We start from the raw sequence: 14,528 nt of genomic DNA, 5'->3' as shown, positions 1-14,528 counted from the left end.
TACATCATACAAAAAAGCAAAGTGTAGGGTGGATGGATAGAGAGGCTCTTTGTTCTTGTGTGTGTGTGTGTGTGTGTGTGTGTGTGTGTGTGTGTGTGTGTGTGTGTGTGTGAAGGGAACTTCGCATGCTTATGGCCACTCTTTCACTATATGGTCTGGCAGCGGGATTACATGTTAATTTTGATAAATCTAAATTGCTTCCTCTCAAACAATGTGACTGGCACTCTATTCTATGGCCTGGTCAGGTGGTGCTTTCCACAGATATTGTCAGGCATCTGGGATACCCCTTAGGATGGCATATCACTAGGAAAATGCAACTGAAATGGATTTTCCAAAGACTGCAACATAAACTGGCATACTGGAAGATTTCTACTTGGCTCCTTCATGTCAGGCTCAAAAATAGTACAATCCATTGTGATGTCTTATGTCCAGTTCTATTTGCCTTTGCTGCATTGGTCATCCAGGGATATCTCCGCTTTTATGTCTCAAGCTATGGATATGCTATGGAAGACAAAAGCTGTTGTGAAAGCATTGAGACTCATGAGGATGGAAATGGTGTGCTCTCCAAGCATGCATGGTGGACTAAATATCCTCAATATAAGATATCATGTCCTTGCAAGGAAGGTTACCATGTTGCATACTTTCTTCCGTCAGCAACAGCCGTGGACTTGTATGCTAGCATCCATGTGTGCCAGCATGAGCACTTCTGCATATGGTCATTGGATTACGGATTTCTGGGAGGTTGTCATTGGCAGATTTGTGGGCGGAATACCTGGCTGTCCTTTCTCTACTGCTTTGATACTTGATTGGAAACAAGTTCTCTCTAAGGTCAAATGGGCTCCTAATAGTTGTTTGGGGACAAACTCCATGCGAAAAGAAAGCATTCATTGGAGTGCCATTTTTGACATTCCTCTTGCTTTACAGGAACCTGTTCGGGCATACAATCTTATGAAACTAGGAATTAGGTACATACAGGATGTGGTAGATGATCGGGGATATACTTTATCCTTTCCTCGGGCCATGACCTCTTATGCATTGGGAATGCATCATAGGTTTATATGGAAGAAAATTGCTGATTTACTGCATCCCTTTGTACCAATTCCACCTATGCTTGATACAGACAAGCTTATGGATTGGCAATTACAGCCATCTACTGCATGCATTCGTCCCGTCTCTCTTTCTGTCTTAACTTCCATCAAAGTATACAAGCTTCTTCAGCCTGCTCCATGGATTCTGCAGCATGCTAATTCTCTGTGGCACTTAACGAAGTCTCTTGCATGGTGGCGGAAGAATCTTAGGATGCTCTGGAAGTGTAAAATGCCACTGAAACAAAGGCTTTTTCTTTGGAGATGTTTGACAGGCACACTGTCAGTGGGGGGTCACACTTGCTAAACATCACATTGCATCATCCACATGTCTGAGATGTTTGGCTCCCTCAGAGACTGTCCCTCATTTATTTTGGCATTGTCCTTGTTCCAGGATCCTTCTCAGGAGAATTTCAGATTCGCTTCGGCTTCGTTTTCCGAGTTATACCTTTGGGAAACATTTCTGGCTCTTTGGCAGATTTATGCGTTCTTTGTCTCAATACTCACTCTTTCTTTTTTGGGTGAGATATTGGGCTCTTTGGACAATCTGGAGTGATCATAATTTGGCATACTCAGGTTGCCAAAACCACCAGCAATATGAATCCTTCCGAGCCTCACTGCAGCAATCTCTATATGATGCCAGCTATGAGGGTAACATGGACGCTTCTTGCATAGAGCTTTTCTTTTTATGTTTCTGATAGTTTGGGATAGCCCCCTTTTCCGAGGGTCCCTAGCTTGTAAATTTGTGAGCACATAAATATACTGCACTGGATATTACCAAAGAAAAAATGTGTGTGTGTGTGTGTGTGTGTGTGTGAGAGAGAGAGAGAGAGGCTTGGAATTACGTATTCCTCTTGGAAGTTGGGAGACAGTGTGAGAGAGGCTTGAAATTATGATAATAAACATAAGGCTTGGAAGTTGGAAAATATTGTATGGTCCAATCTTCATGGGCAAAAAGTAGTCTATTTTTTTTATACGAATTGGTACGGATACGTACCATACGGCACAATACGAACCGTATGAACACTGACCTAGGAAATCCATCACCCTAGATAGTGGTATGAATCCCTCTCAAAACAAACTATAGAAGTGCTCTCTAATCTCATAGTACACAAGCCACGTGCTTATGTAGTCCTCCTCAATCTCCAGCTCTCAAGCTACCAAAGCTAGCAGATTTGGCCCTCTAGGGGAAGGGAATCTGCTTCATAGCGACTAGTCTCTATCTGTAATTGGTGCGAGGATGTGCAAAGCTGACCAACAGCACATCATACTCCATCAAGAAAGTGTGTGTCCATGTATCTTGGTCAAATCACAAAACTCTCAGGTAATACATTTAGAAGATGCTTTTGCTAGAAAGTTTTGGCTATATGTAGCTGAATAATATCCAGCTTGATAATTCTATTGGGCTCCTCTAGGTTTAGCTCGAAAAAAGGGGAATCCAAGCTGTACTATAGAGGTGGAAGGTGATCCATATGTAGCCCACATAGCTACAACTACGTTGTTAATCTGAGCATACCAGCACTCAATGGCACCTTGTAGTGCTAGCTATCTAGATGACATTAGAGAGAGTCTGGAGGATCTCTACCTCAAGAGGCTCCAAATCTTGTACATAAAAACCATTGTGTGGGAAAGGGCCTTTGCAACAATAAAGGGTGTGCCCTGTTGAGAAACCCTTCACCATTCACCCACGGTTTTGCGTTTAGGGTTTGCAGCCCCAAAAAGAGGCGCCATCCTAGACTGACTGTGCCTATTTATAGGCCACTCTCTCATTCATTCCTTACAGCTAATTCATTCAGTCCGTCACCTCTTCTCTCCAGCCTCTCCACTACCCTTACACCCCTTCAAGAGGACATTGCGGTTTGTCGTTCGTGGCTATCTTCATCATCTTCCTTGTGCTACGGCACCCTTGTTCCCTTGTATCACATTCACTCCATGATTCAGATCTTCATCATTCCATTCATCAGAGTTTCATCTCTCTTCTCTTTTCTTCTCCATGTTTGCCGAGTTCACTCCGTGTTCCTCCCCGCAAACCCTACTGTCTCACTGGTACGTCATCTTTTGACATGGTATCAGAATTGGATCTACTTAAACAACAACAAAGATCCTCCACTCCAATGAGGGCAAAGATTGGTGGCGAGCTCGGCATCCACTTCTCTTCTTCTGCTGCATCAAAATCTCGTTTTTGCAAATTTCAGGTGTTTCAGCTTGCTGCCCACACCCCATTCGCAGAGGACATCTCAGCTGAAGCTGTCCATTGCTGTCTCCATCAGTTGGCGCCTGATTTTCAGCCCTCTTTACACAGTTTGGAGTTGATTCCAGCCAAATGATTGCTGTTCCTGTGCAGACTTACTACCGTACTGCCTGCCACATCATCACAATCTTGTTGCCTGCGTTTTTAGTATTTCTCTCTCCTCACCTGCGTTTTCCTATTGGTTGCAGTCTCTTACTGCTGGTCACATCCTCCTCCCACTAGCAGCTCACTTCCAACCCTTCCATTACCCTCCCACCCCTTGAGACAGACATTGCAATTCATGGTTCATGGTGGCTGACCTCTTCCTTCTTCAGCAAGGCACACTAGTATCCATGGCTTCTTTAACAATAGATGACCAAACTACTGGATGCTCCTACTGTGGCATCACCGGACACACCATCGATGCTTGGCGACTTTGACCTTTGCTCCCCACCCCCCCGGAGTATATGCATCTTCCACCAGGCACTCCTTGTGCCACCTCTCCTTTCTGGGCCACAAAGATCGTTCTGCATCGACTATCAGCGTACTATGCTCAAGGCAATAAGACGCATCCGATGCGCACTAAGTCCTTTCCAGCACATGGACGATCGATTGGCACTACGAACTCTTGGAGATCCTCACAATGCCAGCGGTAGTCTTCTCCCACTTATTTTTAGATAGAGTGGCTTCCAAGACCTACGGATCTACATTCCGCTCCATCGAGAAATAGTGATTGTTTGATACCGTCTCCTCATCAGTCCGCTCCTTCGAGAGACAGTGGCTGCTCGACTCCTTCCTCTTCTTCGGCTACCCAGTCTGCTCCACTGAGCAACAACAACTGTTGCCCGCCTCTTGCTCATTTTGAGCCCCACCTTTGACTACCCAGGTTCGAGAGGCTACCTCCGGGAGCTCTTCGGCACCCCAGATACCTTCTTCGACACAACTGGCGGCACTTCCTTTGTCATGAGACATTTCAAAGTCCGTGATCCATGAGTTTTTGAATTCCCTATCTACTTCAGAGGGGGATTTAGAGGGGGATGTTATTTCTTTGCCCTTAGGGGGGGCATCTACTTCTTCTTCGACTTCAGCAGGGGCCCCTCCACCTCCCACCTCAGAGGGGGAACCTACTCCACATGAAGTTCTTCACCTATCCTATACTTTCTTGGGGTGGCTATCTTCGACCAGTCGTCTCTTCTACTAATACCCAGGATCTTCAGGTACCACCTAGATTGGGACCTCAGAGGTTCAGCCGCGGCTTCTTGGTGACGAGACGTTCGTATTCCTTCCAGCATGGATGCACGGAGCTAGTGGCTTCTCTCCCGAGGTTGAGTTTCGGGTTCTCCAGTTCACTCTGTCTACTGTCCTTTACTACAGATTACCTTTCCAATGGAAATCCTAGATCTTAGGGATCCTCTACATCTTCTTGCCTTGGTCACTTGGTCAGCCTGGAGCCACCTCCCGAGATCGAGTACAGGCATATCCTTATGGTTCTCGGCACCACACAAAGTCCGGCATTCCTCCTATGCATTGCATGATTTCATCATCTATGTACTAGGGCGCTTGGACAAGTGAACAATTTCCCCATGAGGGACACTGTCCAAGTGGCGCCTGCTACATGAGCATTCTTCAGCATGTAGCATTGCATCTCCACCTCACTCTTCTCTTGTTTCCCTTTTTGGGCCTAAGAGGGGGTGTTGAGAAACCCTTCACCCACGGTTTTGCGTTTAGGGTTTGCGTTTAGGGTTTGCAGCCCCAACAAGGGGCGCCATCCTAGACTGATTGGGCCTATTTATAGGCCACTCTCTCATTCATTCCTTACAACTGATTCATTCAGTCCGTCACCTCTTCTCTCCAGCCTCTCCACTACCCTCATACTCCTTCAGGAGGACATCACGGTTCGTGGTTCGTGGCTGTCTTCATCATCTTCCTTGTGCTACGGCACCCTTGTTCCCTTGTATCACATTCACTCCATGATTCGGACCGTCATCATTCCATTCATCAGAGTTTTCATTTCTCTTCTCTTTTCTTCTCCATGTTTTCCGAGTTCACTCCGTGTTCCTCCCTGCAAACCCTATTGTCTCGCTGGTACGTCATCTTTTGACATGCCCATCTCTGGTCTGACTATCTCCTATGGCACTGAGGACTTACTCCTGATCATCTAGTCGATCATCATCGCCAAGAACATCTCCATTTGCTCCCATCCATTCTAAACCTCCCCTCCATCTAGAAGTGATTGCTCTATTATAGCTTTCCTCCTATGATAGAGGCTTGATTCCGAAATAGAAGCTCTATATAAGAGTACTGGTGTAACCAGTGTGTCAAAGAACAAGAGCTTTATTCAAGGTTCCTACAACTATATACACACGCATTGGTCCTCCTTAGCGCCTAATGCCACGTAGTCTTACGCCAATCTATCCTCAACTACTCTCCTTATGGTGAATCCTGGCCCCAAGAAAGTAATCCCCAAGTAGACGTATCTTTGGACATATTCCACTATCTTTCTACTATACATACATTGAGGCGCTAATCGTCTAATTCATGATGTGGAGGATTTTTTCACCATAAGCTTGGTCTTCCCAAGGTTCACTGTAAGGTCTCTCCCATAACAAAAAGAATTTAGTGCATCTACGTGGCATTGCAACCCTTCTAATGTTTGAGATAAGAACATTATCACCTGCATATAGTAGAGGTATCAACACTCCCCCAAGGCTAGGTCCATCTTCTCCGAATCTATAGTAAATGTATAGCTTGAAGAGAGTGGATGAAAGGGGCAACCCCCTGTGACTCCAGTAGTGTTAACAATCTACTTTGACATTCTTCCTAGAGCTCAGACTTGACTCGTGCAATCCTAGGACAGCCCATCCCACCTCAATAGGGATCTCAACTCTTGTAATCTCAGCATGAGCCTAGCTTTAGGCACTATATCAAAACTTTTGCGAAGTCCACCAAGCAACAATATATCCATCTCCCCTATGTTCTACCCTCCTTGATGATGGCTTGTAGTGTGAGGATGTGGTCAAGTGTGGAGTACCCTCTTCTAAACCCTGCTTGCCCACATGCTTGATGTTGGTGCATCTTTGCCCTTTTTCTTAGCTCATGCTCTAGTATAGATCCATAAAGATTACCTAACACCTGCCCAACCATGATAGTTTTATAGTTAGTGGGAACTCCAAATTTCAAGATTGATAGTGTAGTATTGGCCCACCAATAGACACACGAAGCCTTCACAAAGGCCTTGTTGAACAAGTGGTCTAGGAGTAGTGCCAATACATCTCTGGCATGTGAGAGGTGCTCTACTACCAATCCATCATGGTCTTGTGCTCAGCCATTTTGGAATCTGTCAATGGCGTCTCACACTATCGTTGTGCTAAAGAAGGCGGAGGAGATGGGTTTACTCTCTAGTGATTGGGGGAGAGGAGGCTATCCAATCACCGGTAGAGTAAGGTAGCATATGTGTGCCATGTCTCTAGAGAGGTAATGTGTGTGCCACCTTGCTAACTTGCCTTAAGAATAGCTGATAAAACTCATCCTCTAACTCTGCCAAATATGCCTTCTTCCTCCTTCTCAGTAGTTTAGTGAAAGATCAAGTGTGCTTGGCCATGTTTATAGGTCCCTCATGGTTCCTCCTAATGGAGGCGAGTGCAAGTTTCTTGGCATTCCTCATCTTACCAACTATTTTTGTGGGATATCGTTACTCAAAGGGGTGAGAGAAGGGAAAGTGTGAGGGAAATATGTGGTAGCCAATCGCCAAACTATGGAGTGTGGAGATGAGTTGCGTTGTGAGCTCCTCCAGGGGTATGTATGGATACATGTCTTGGAGGTCCCAATAAAGCCATCTTCATCCCTAGCTCATGCTCTAGTGCTAGCCATGTCCTAGTATACAATTGAGTGAGATCCATCCTAATAATCCTACCAACCTCTAAGTGGCTCAAAGTGAGAGATGGTGTATCAAGGGAGTATTGAAAGGGGGGTAGTCCATCCATGCTAAAGCTACGTATCTCAAACCATGTTGACATCTCTGCATGCCAACATGAGGTATCTCCCTCCCTGGCAAGTTTTCAAGAGGATTCTAGAGCATATCTATGTTAGTATCTATTACCTTTCTCATAGAAAAAGTGGGGTCTATGAATAGGACTCTCACGTCGCGGTATAAGAATCTACATACTCTATCTCCTCTTGCCCATGGGTAAACATGCTAATCTCCTAACCCACTGTGATTTGGTGTTGAATAGTAGAACCTTGGTTTTACCAAGCTTCACTAAAAGCCCATTGTCTAATGGATAAAAATATATTGCATCCAAATATCTCTCGAGTTAGTGTGGAGAGTCAACTATCAACACAATGTCATCTACATTTAATAATAGAGATATCCAAGTACTAGCTAGTGGAGTTGCTCTATCCCCTCCTTTCGTGATATAATTAGAGATCCCATAAATGAAAGCCCAAATAGTGTCAAAGAGAGGGGACATCCTTGCTTCACCCAATGGTGGAATTAACAAGTGCTAAATGGCCCTTAGGTATCCATACTCTACCAATGGCCCTCTCATACAGTATTAAATCCTCGAGATGAGCTCCCTCGGTGCTCCCATAATATATAGCCTATGTAACAGTTTGGCTCTCGATATTGTATCAAAGGCTTTGCAGATCCACAAAGGTGATGCAATAGAACTCCAGAGGCATCATATGCCAACCCATAGATGGGAGGTGCTTCAAAAGCTCTTATTTCTTATAAAACCATCTTTTGAAAAGTTTGTTTGTGGTATGGAGCAACAACAAGGCTTAGCTTGGTGGTTAGATGCAATTAACCATGCTTGGGCGATGACAATATCGGGATGGGTGATCTCCTGGGACATTTCCCTTCAAGTAGAAAGTTGGTGGTTAGATACTGTTAACCATGCTTGGATGATGACAATATCGGGATGGGTGGCCTCTTGGGGCATTTTTCCTTCAAGTAGAAAGTTGATCCTCATGTGCAGCCAATGGCATCAATGAAGCCTTTGCAGCCTCATTGTCAAGTATGCCAAGGTCTACGCCTTGGTGGTGGGTCTACCGCACACACTCCTTGATCCTTTTACTATAGCCTTGCTCTAATATCATTGTCATGCCCACATCCATACCTTGCATTCATGCATGGCTGACATGCCTCTTGCAAACACACAAGTTAGGGAAAGCTTTGTTAACCTCCCTGCTAGTCAAGAGAATAGCCTATTTTGGCACCATGTTGGTATCTTTAGGAAGACCTATAAATTCCATATTTAGAACGACCTTTTGTTTTCTGAGAAAAGAAAGATCTATTACTAACACCTTGGAGAAAATCCTGGTGAGGTAAAATACAAAGTACAAGAAACTCTGAAGAGAGTGTCTAAGTATATTACAAATATAATATTTGTGTGAACAACAAATCAAGTGTGCTATGATGCCAGACCATTTGAGGGGTCATATGGAAAAAAGTTCCCAAGTTTGAAGTCCACAAAAGGCCTCTCTCCTCCTCCATAGTGAGTCCATTCATAGTGATCATCCATCCTTTGAACCTTTGGTCCATGTATCCTTGTGCTAGTCTCTTGGCATCCTATGCCCCAATGTAGGCTTCCCCTTACCCTTAACCCTATCAATGCATTAGCATGCCATCCCGTCACCCACTATCAGCATTAATGGTCGAGCTATCCTGTGGACCATGTCCGCTTAGGATCCTTGTCCTAACATTACAATTCTAGAGCACCTGTATTATGATGATGAACTCAAAGAGTCAATTGCATTGGAGTCTAGGCTATTCTCAGCTGGACATGCAACTAGAGACTTCAATGAGACCCTACAAGAGATACAGCTCCTTCTTCAGAGAGGAGAGCATGAGGAGGAGGTGGGGCCTTCTAGAGAAGGAGAGGATTGCCCAAGCATCACTGGATGCACTCTAGACGAGGGAGGAGAGATGTCCAAGCTGCAGATGGGTAGCTCAGAGGATGCATATTGCTAGAGCAAAAATTGATGCCCTAAAGGAAGCAATATCAGAGTAAAAGTCCCACTTCAGAAAGGATGGCATCAGGAGGAGATGGGTCCTTCTAGAGATGGAGAGGATTGCCAAAGCATTAGTGGATGCACTCTAAAGGAGGGAGAGATGTCCAATTTGCAAATGGGTAGCTGAGAGGATGCACATTGCCAGAGAAGAGATTGATGCCATGAAGGAACCAATATCAGAGTACAAATCTCATGTACAAGATTTCTTTTGGATTCAATCTGGAGACAGATTTCGCAATGGAGACTTCTTTCACCTCCTGGTTCCTAGACACTTTAGACATAGAGTGCAAGGACTTAGGAGAGTGGATAGATCCATAGCACAGAACCCTCAAGAGGCAAGGCAGGTGGCTATAGAGTACTACACAACTTTGTTATGATCCATGACTAGATCCCTTGGCTATGAGAGAGACAAAGAGGTAATATGGAAAAGCACCAAGAGAGTGGTCACTGATGGGATGAGCAAGCATCTAATGGCTCTAATTACAAAGGAGCTAGAGAAGGCATTTCTGGCCTTTCCCTCAAGCAATTGTCCAAGAGAAGAGAATATAGACAAGTCCTTTTTGAGCTATTGGGATCTTATCAATGTAGGCCTCATTGCAGCCTTTTAGGAGATATACCAAAGAGACTATCCGAGGGATTGATCCATCTCATTCCCAAGGGTAGTGGTAACAAATTGGAGATTACATAGTGGAGGCCAATCACTTAGCTTGGAATCGCCTACAAGATCCTTGCAAAGGTGATCAATATTAGATTGGGCCCATCAATCCTAGACATTATTGACCCCACTCAGACATGCTTTGTTCAAGAGTGCAACATCTTGGACAACATCTTTAGCTCTAGGAGACCGCTTTCTCAAAGGCATATAACCATTGTGAATTGGGATTTTTTAGAGGACACCATGTTGAGGATGGGATTCCTAGAGTAGTAGATTAGAGAAGCCCTTTATTCTTCACTTCTTGTCAAGGGGGGTGGAGGAGAGAGATTCAATGTCCATAGATTAGTGAGAGAGAGATGCCCACTAGCCCTCTTCATGTCTCCATTTTTAGTTTGAGTCCATGAGTACATTTCCATAGATAAATCTACTGGTATTAGAGGCATCAGGTTATCCATCCTTGAGTTCAAGGAACTCCCTAATGTGGAGTTTTGTAAACGATACATTAGTTTATCTAGACTGGGAAGAGAGCAACATCAGGACCTTTATAGAGGGGGGAATTAAGTAGAGCATCAGGTGCCTTAATTAATTGGCACAAGTAATATGGTATTTGGGTATGTGACACTAGGCAGCTGACTAGTGAGCACAAGAGGATTTCACTTGGGTTCCATGCAGGACCATAGTGAGATATTTTGGATGCCATGTGGGGATTGATGTTACTTTACAGCACAAAGTGGCACCCCTTCACTTGAGCATCAGACAGAAGCTCCTTTGGGGCTTTGCAAGGATTCCATTAGCAGGGAGAGTGGTGGTCGCAAACCAGGTTCTTCTTATGATCATGTGGCACATTTCTATTGGGCATTCTAAGGTCGTGCATTGGTCAGATTGAGCATCTCATTAAGAACTTTATTTGGTTGGGAAGAGATGGGAGCCCAGCTGTGGCAAAGGTGGCTTGGGCTGTTTAATATAACCTCTAGAGGAGGCTTGGAGATCATAGACCTAGATAATCAAACTGGAGCGTTATTGGTTAAGCTCATTGTCAAGGGTCTCCTTCCAAGCTGAAGAGTCTTGGAAGAAACTTTTGCTATGGAGGATTCAGTCTATTATGCCTACACATGGACTATGGTCAAGGTTCTCCTTCCAGGGTGAGGAGCCTTGGAAGAAACTTTTGCTATGGAGGATTCGGTCTATTATGCTTACACATAGAGGACCATGGTGGCCTAGCGCTCACTGGATCTTTTGAGGCATCAGACTTGTGGCTTAGGGAAAGGAGTTTTGAAGTCAGATTCGAAGCTCCATCGTTAGATTTTGGAGATCTGTTTTATCTGGCCTTCACCAATTACCATGGATCACAATTGAAGAGAAGAGGCTTCCTCTTCTCTTCAATTACTATTTGTTGCTATTAGAGTCGGGTCATACTCTTGGACAGAGGACTTAACTATCTTGGGGCAAAGTCTCCTGCAGGTTGCTCTCTCAGTGGGAGATTGGTTTGCATTTCAGATGCTGCTGCAGGAGATCCAGAGGCAAACACTACACGGCCTCTAAGGTGCCAGAGCTATGATAGAATCCATGACAGAGGGTGTTCCTCCAGAGTGGAGGACAAATACAGACACTTCTCTGATATGGAACAGTCTCTTCTCCAGACGGAACATCCCCCTTGGGGTCATTGCAACTAGTATAGACAAGAATTTTGCTTTCATGATCGAGGACAGTTGCCTTCAGAGAGAGGACTTGGATCATGCAGAGTTCATAGGGTGCTCTAGAAAAGGATACTAGCATATTATGAGAGCAGGTGGTACATTGACCCGGACCACGTGCTCTCATAATATGGATGGTTGTTCAGAAGAAAAGGATACTAGCACATTATGAGAGCAGGTGGTACATTGACCCGGACTACATTAGACGAACACATTTCTGCAGATTCACCTGCTCAGAGAAGTTACTTGACTTACTTGAAATATTGGTTGTTCAGAAGAAAAGGATACTAGCACGTTATGAGAGCAGGTGGTACATTGACCCGGACCACCTACATTGACCCGGACACTTCTCTGATATGGAACAGTCTCTTCTCCAGAGGGAACATCCCCCTTGGGGTCATTGCAACTAGTAGAGACAAGAATTTTCTTTCATGATGGAGGACGGTTGCCTTTAGAGATAGGACTTGGATCATGCAGAGTTCATAGGGTGCTCTAGAAAAGGATACTAGCACATTATGAGAGCAGGTGGTACATTGGCCCGGACCCAGCCACCTTCACAGATGGACAGAGATTATGATAGTGATCTGGGGGATTAATAGCTTGGGTCATGGACAGAGGCCCAATAAGTGAATACAAGGATTTTCAAGGAAGCCACTCATTTCTCATCATTGGTCAGCACTTGAGTAGGATTCCAAACTAGATTACTTGTGCAGTCATAGTCGATTGAGGGGCACTATCACAATTGGGAGTTGATTGCTAGCATTGTTGCTTGGTTCATTTGGACTACAACATATAGTCACACCATTGACCTTCAGGATATGTCAACTGCAGACACTTTATCTAGGATCTAGACAGCAGGTATTCGTATGCTTCACAGGAGATGGGAGAGGCAATTACCAAAATATCCTACAGGCAAGTGTGGATGCATCTTCATCCTCGTACTCATTACATTGATAAATCCTATAGTCATGTCTGGTGTATGAAGTTGAGCCTTGCTTGTGCATGTCCAAATGTGTGCACATAGTACTTCATAGGATCTAAATTTACCATAATTACATATTCCATGCCCCAAACTGCAAGGCCAATTTGAATGGATAAGGTGGGGCAAGGCTTTTAAGTGGTTGTTAATAGATTTTTCTTCTCTAGGTAAAAAGGGGAAAATGGAGATCTATTATTTAAAGCATTTTGACTCAAAGGATGGTCCTAGGCTCCATGTTATCTAAGAAACAGATGGTGTGTTAACATATTTGTTTCAACAAGTACCTACAGTAACCTTTGCTTAATCTTGACTAGTAACGTCTTTGTGAATAAGAATGCTACTTTCAATTTATTATGCTCTCTTCGTTGTCTGCTCTTATGGTTCACTTTGTTTCTCTAAACTTCTAGTGACTATTCAGCTCTATTAAGTTGCAATATTTAACTCCAGCAGACCGTAAGAGATGTTCAACATGGAATATATCCTGTTGAGGAACACGATGCTGTAATGTTGGGTGCTTTGCAATTTCAAGTGGATTTCAGATTTCTGGATAGCTCAGAGGATGATCTAACGTAAAGTCATTTTGAACCCTGTGAAATATTTAGCATACACCTGGTTCGATTAAAACCTGTTTGCAGAAGAAAAACTTCACTTGGTGCATATGTAGAGACTGTAAGTTTTATGTTTAAAATTTCTAGAATATCTGTTGTGTTCTTATTCAACAACTCTATAACAGGGATGAAATGGTTCACAAGTTCGGCCCTAAAATATATGTGGAAGGTAGTGAAAGAGAATGGAAGGATGCTGTGCTACGGACTGCTGCAACGCTTCCACATAACCCTGATCTTTCTACTTGCATGAATTCCTATTTAGATTTCCTTCGAAGCTGCTGCTCTTTATATGGATCTTGTTGGTATTATGTGGAGGTTAGTCCAGCATAAAGCCTGAAGACCTGTCCACCTGGTTCTTCATTAAACAACAAACTACCACTGTTCCTGATTATGTCAGCAGAATTTTATTTCCAGGTTCCTTGCCATTTATATTTGTGTACTATTTTTTGCAGCAAAAAGCTGACCCTAGGCTACCCCATGAGATGCTTGTGGCCATAAACAAAGGGGGAGTTTATTTTGTTCAAGTGAAAACAAAGGTAAGTGAACCTAATATTATTTTGCAAGCGCATCATCTCCTAAGAGTTAATCTAGCTAGAGGTTTCAAGATTATCATGTACTGTCTTGTTGTTCTAGTGGAATATATTGTATAAAGCTTTAAGAGTGTTGCTGTTTGACATTGCACTTACCGTCTAGGTTAGGAAGTCTTCATACTTCAGTTTGTTGTCGTTTGCACACAATAACTACCGAAGTTACCTTTTTAAAGATGGCAATCACGACTTTGTGAGATTATTCATCTGAACATTAAAATTTTTTAACCAGAAGTACATTTGTACAAATATAGTACACTGTATGAGGGTCTTCCTATGCAAGGTTCAATAAATTTTGATGCTAAATGTTAATTTTGACTGTTGTTCTTTTCTTCTGAACAACCAATATTTCAAGTAAGGCAAGTAACTTCTCTGAGCAGGTGAATCTGCAGAAATGTGTTCGTCTAATGTTTTTCATGCACCACCTGCTCTCATAATCTGTTAGATGAGTAGTGCACGAAAGAACCAAGGTTTTCATCGTCTAATTGGTGTATTTCTGATTTGGACAGGAACAACTTTTACACTTGCAATTTCTAGAAATCTGTAGCTGGGGTTATTCTAGACGCTCATTCTCTCTTGTCAGTGGAAATATGTGAGTGTTTCCACCCAAGGCATTCGTTTGTGAATCCCTCTTTTGTTTTCTGTAAGAGTGATTGTATTGTATTCATCGGAGCATCA

The 14,528-nt window shown here is 43.7% G+C and overlaps 1 protein-coding gene and 1 pseudogene across 2 annotated transcripts in view; both read left to right on the top strand.

Moving 5' to 3' along the window:
* LOC148020974 (uncharacterized) overlaps positions 1–14,528 on the top strand; it is a 251,506-nt gene that overhangs the window by 219,259 nt on the left and 17,719 nt on the right. Inside the window, exons 3-5 of one of the 2 annotated variants that reach the window (XM_087699487.1) lie at positions 13,389–13,578; positions 13,716–13,799; positions 14,360–14,442. In XM_087699487.1, the coding sequence (XP_087555613.1) occupies positions 13,396–13,578; positions 13,716–13,799; positions 14,360–14,442 (350 nt within the window). In that variant the 5' untranslated portion in view covers positions 13,389–13,395. Of the gene's footprint in view, positions 1–13,388; positions 13,579–13,715; positions 13,800–14,359; positions 14,443–14,528 lie in introns of those variants that run through there. The other variant, XM_087699486.1, reaches the window with a different exon arrangement.
* Positions 493–1,783, top strand: LOC148020975 (uncharacterized; annotated as a pseudogene).

This window comes from Lygodium microphyllum, chromosome 18 (assembly GCF_053477565.2).
Source record: "Lygodium microphyllum isolate KBCC chromosome 18, Lygodium_microphyllum_v1.1.10, whole genome shotgun sequence".
Lineage (NCBI taxonomy): Eukaryota > Viridiplantae > Streptophyta > Polypodiopsida > Schizaeales > Lygodiaceae > Lygodium > Lygodium microphyllum.
This window is presented reverse-complemented; position numbering and strand designations above follow the sequence as displayed.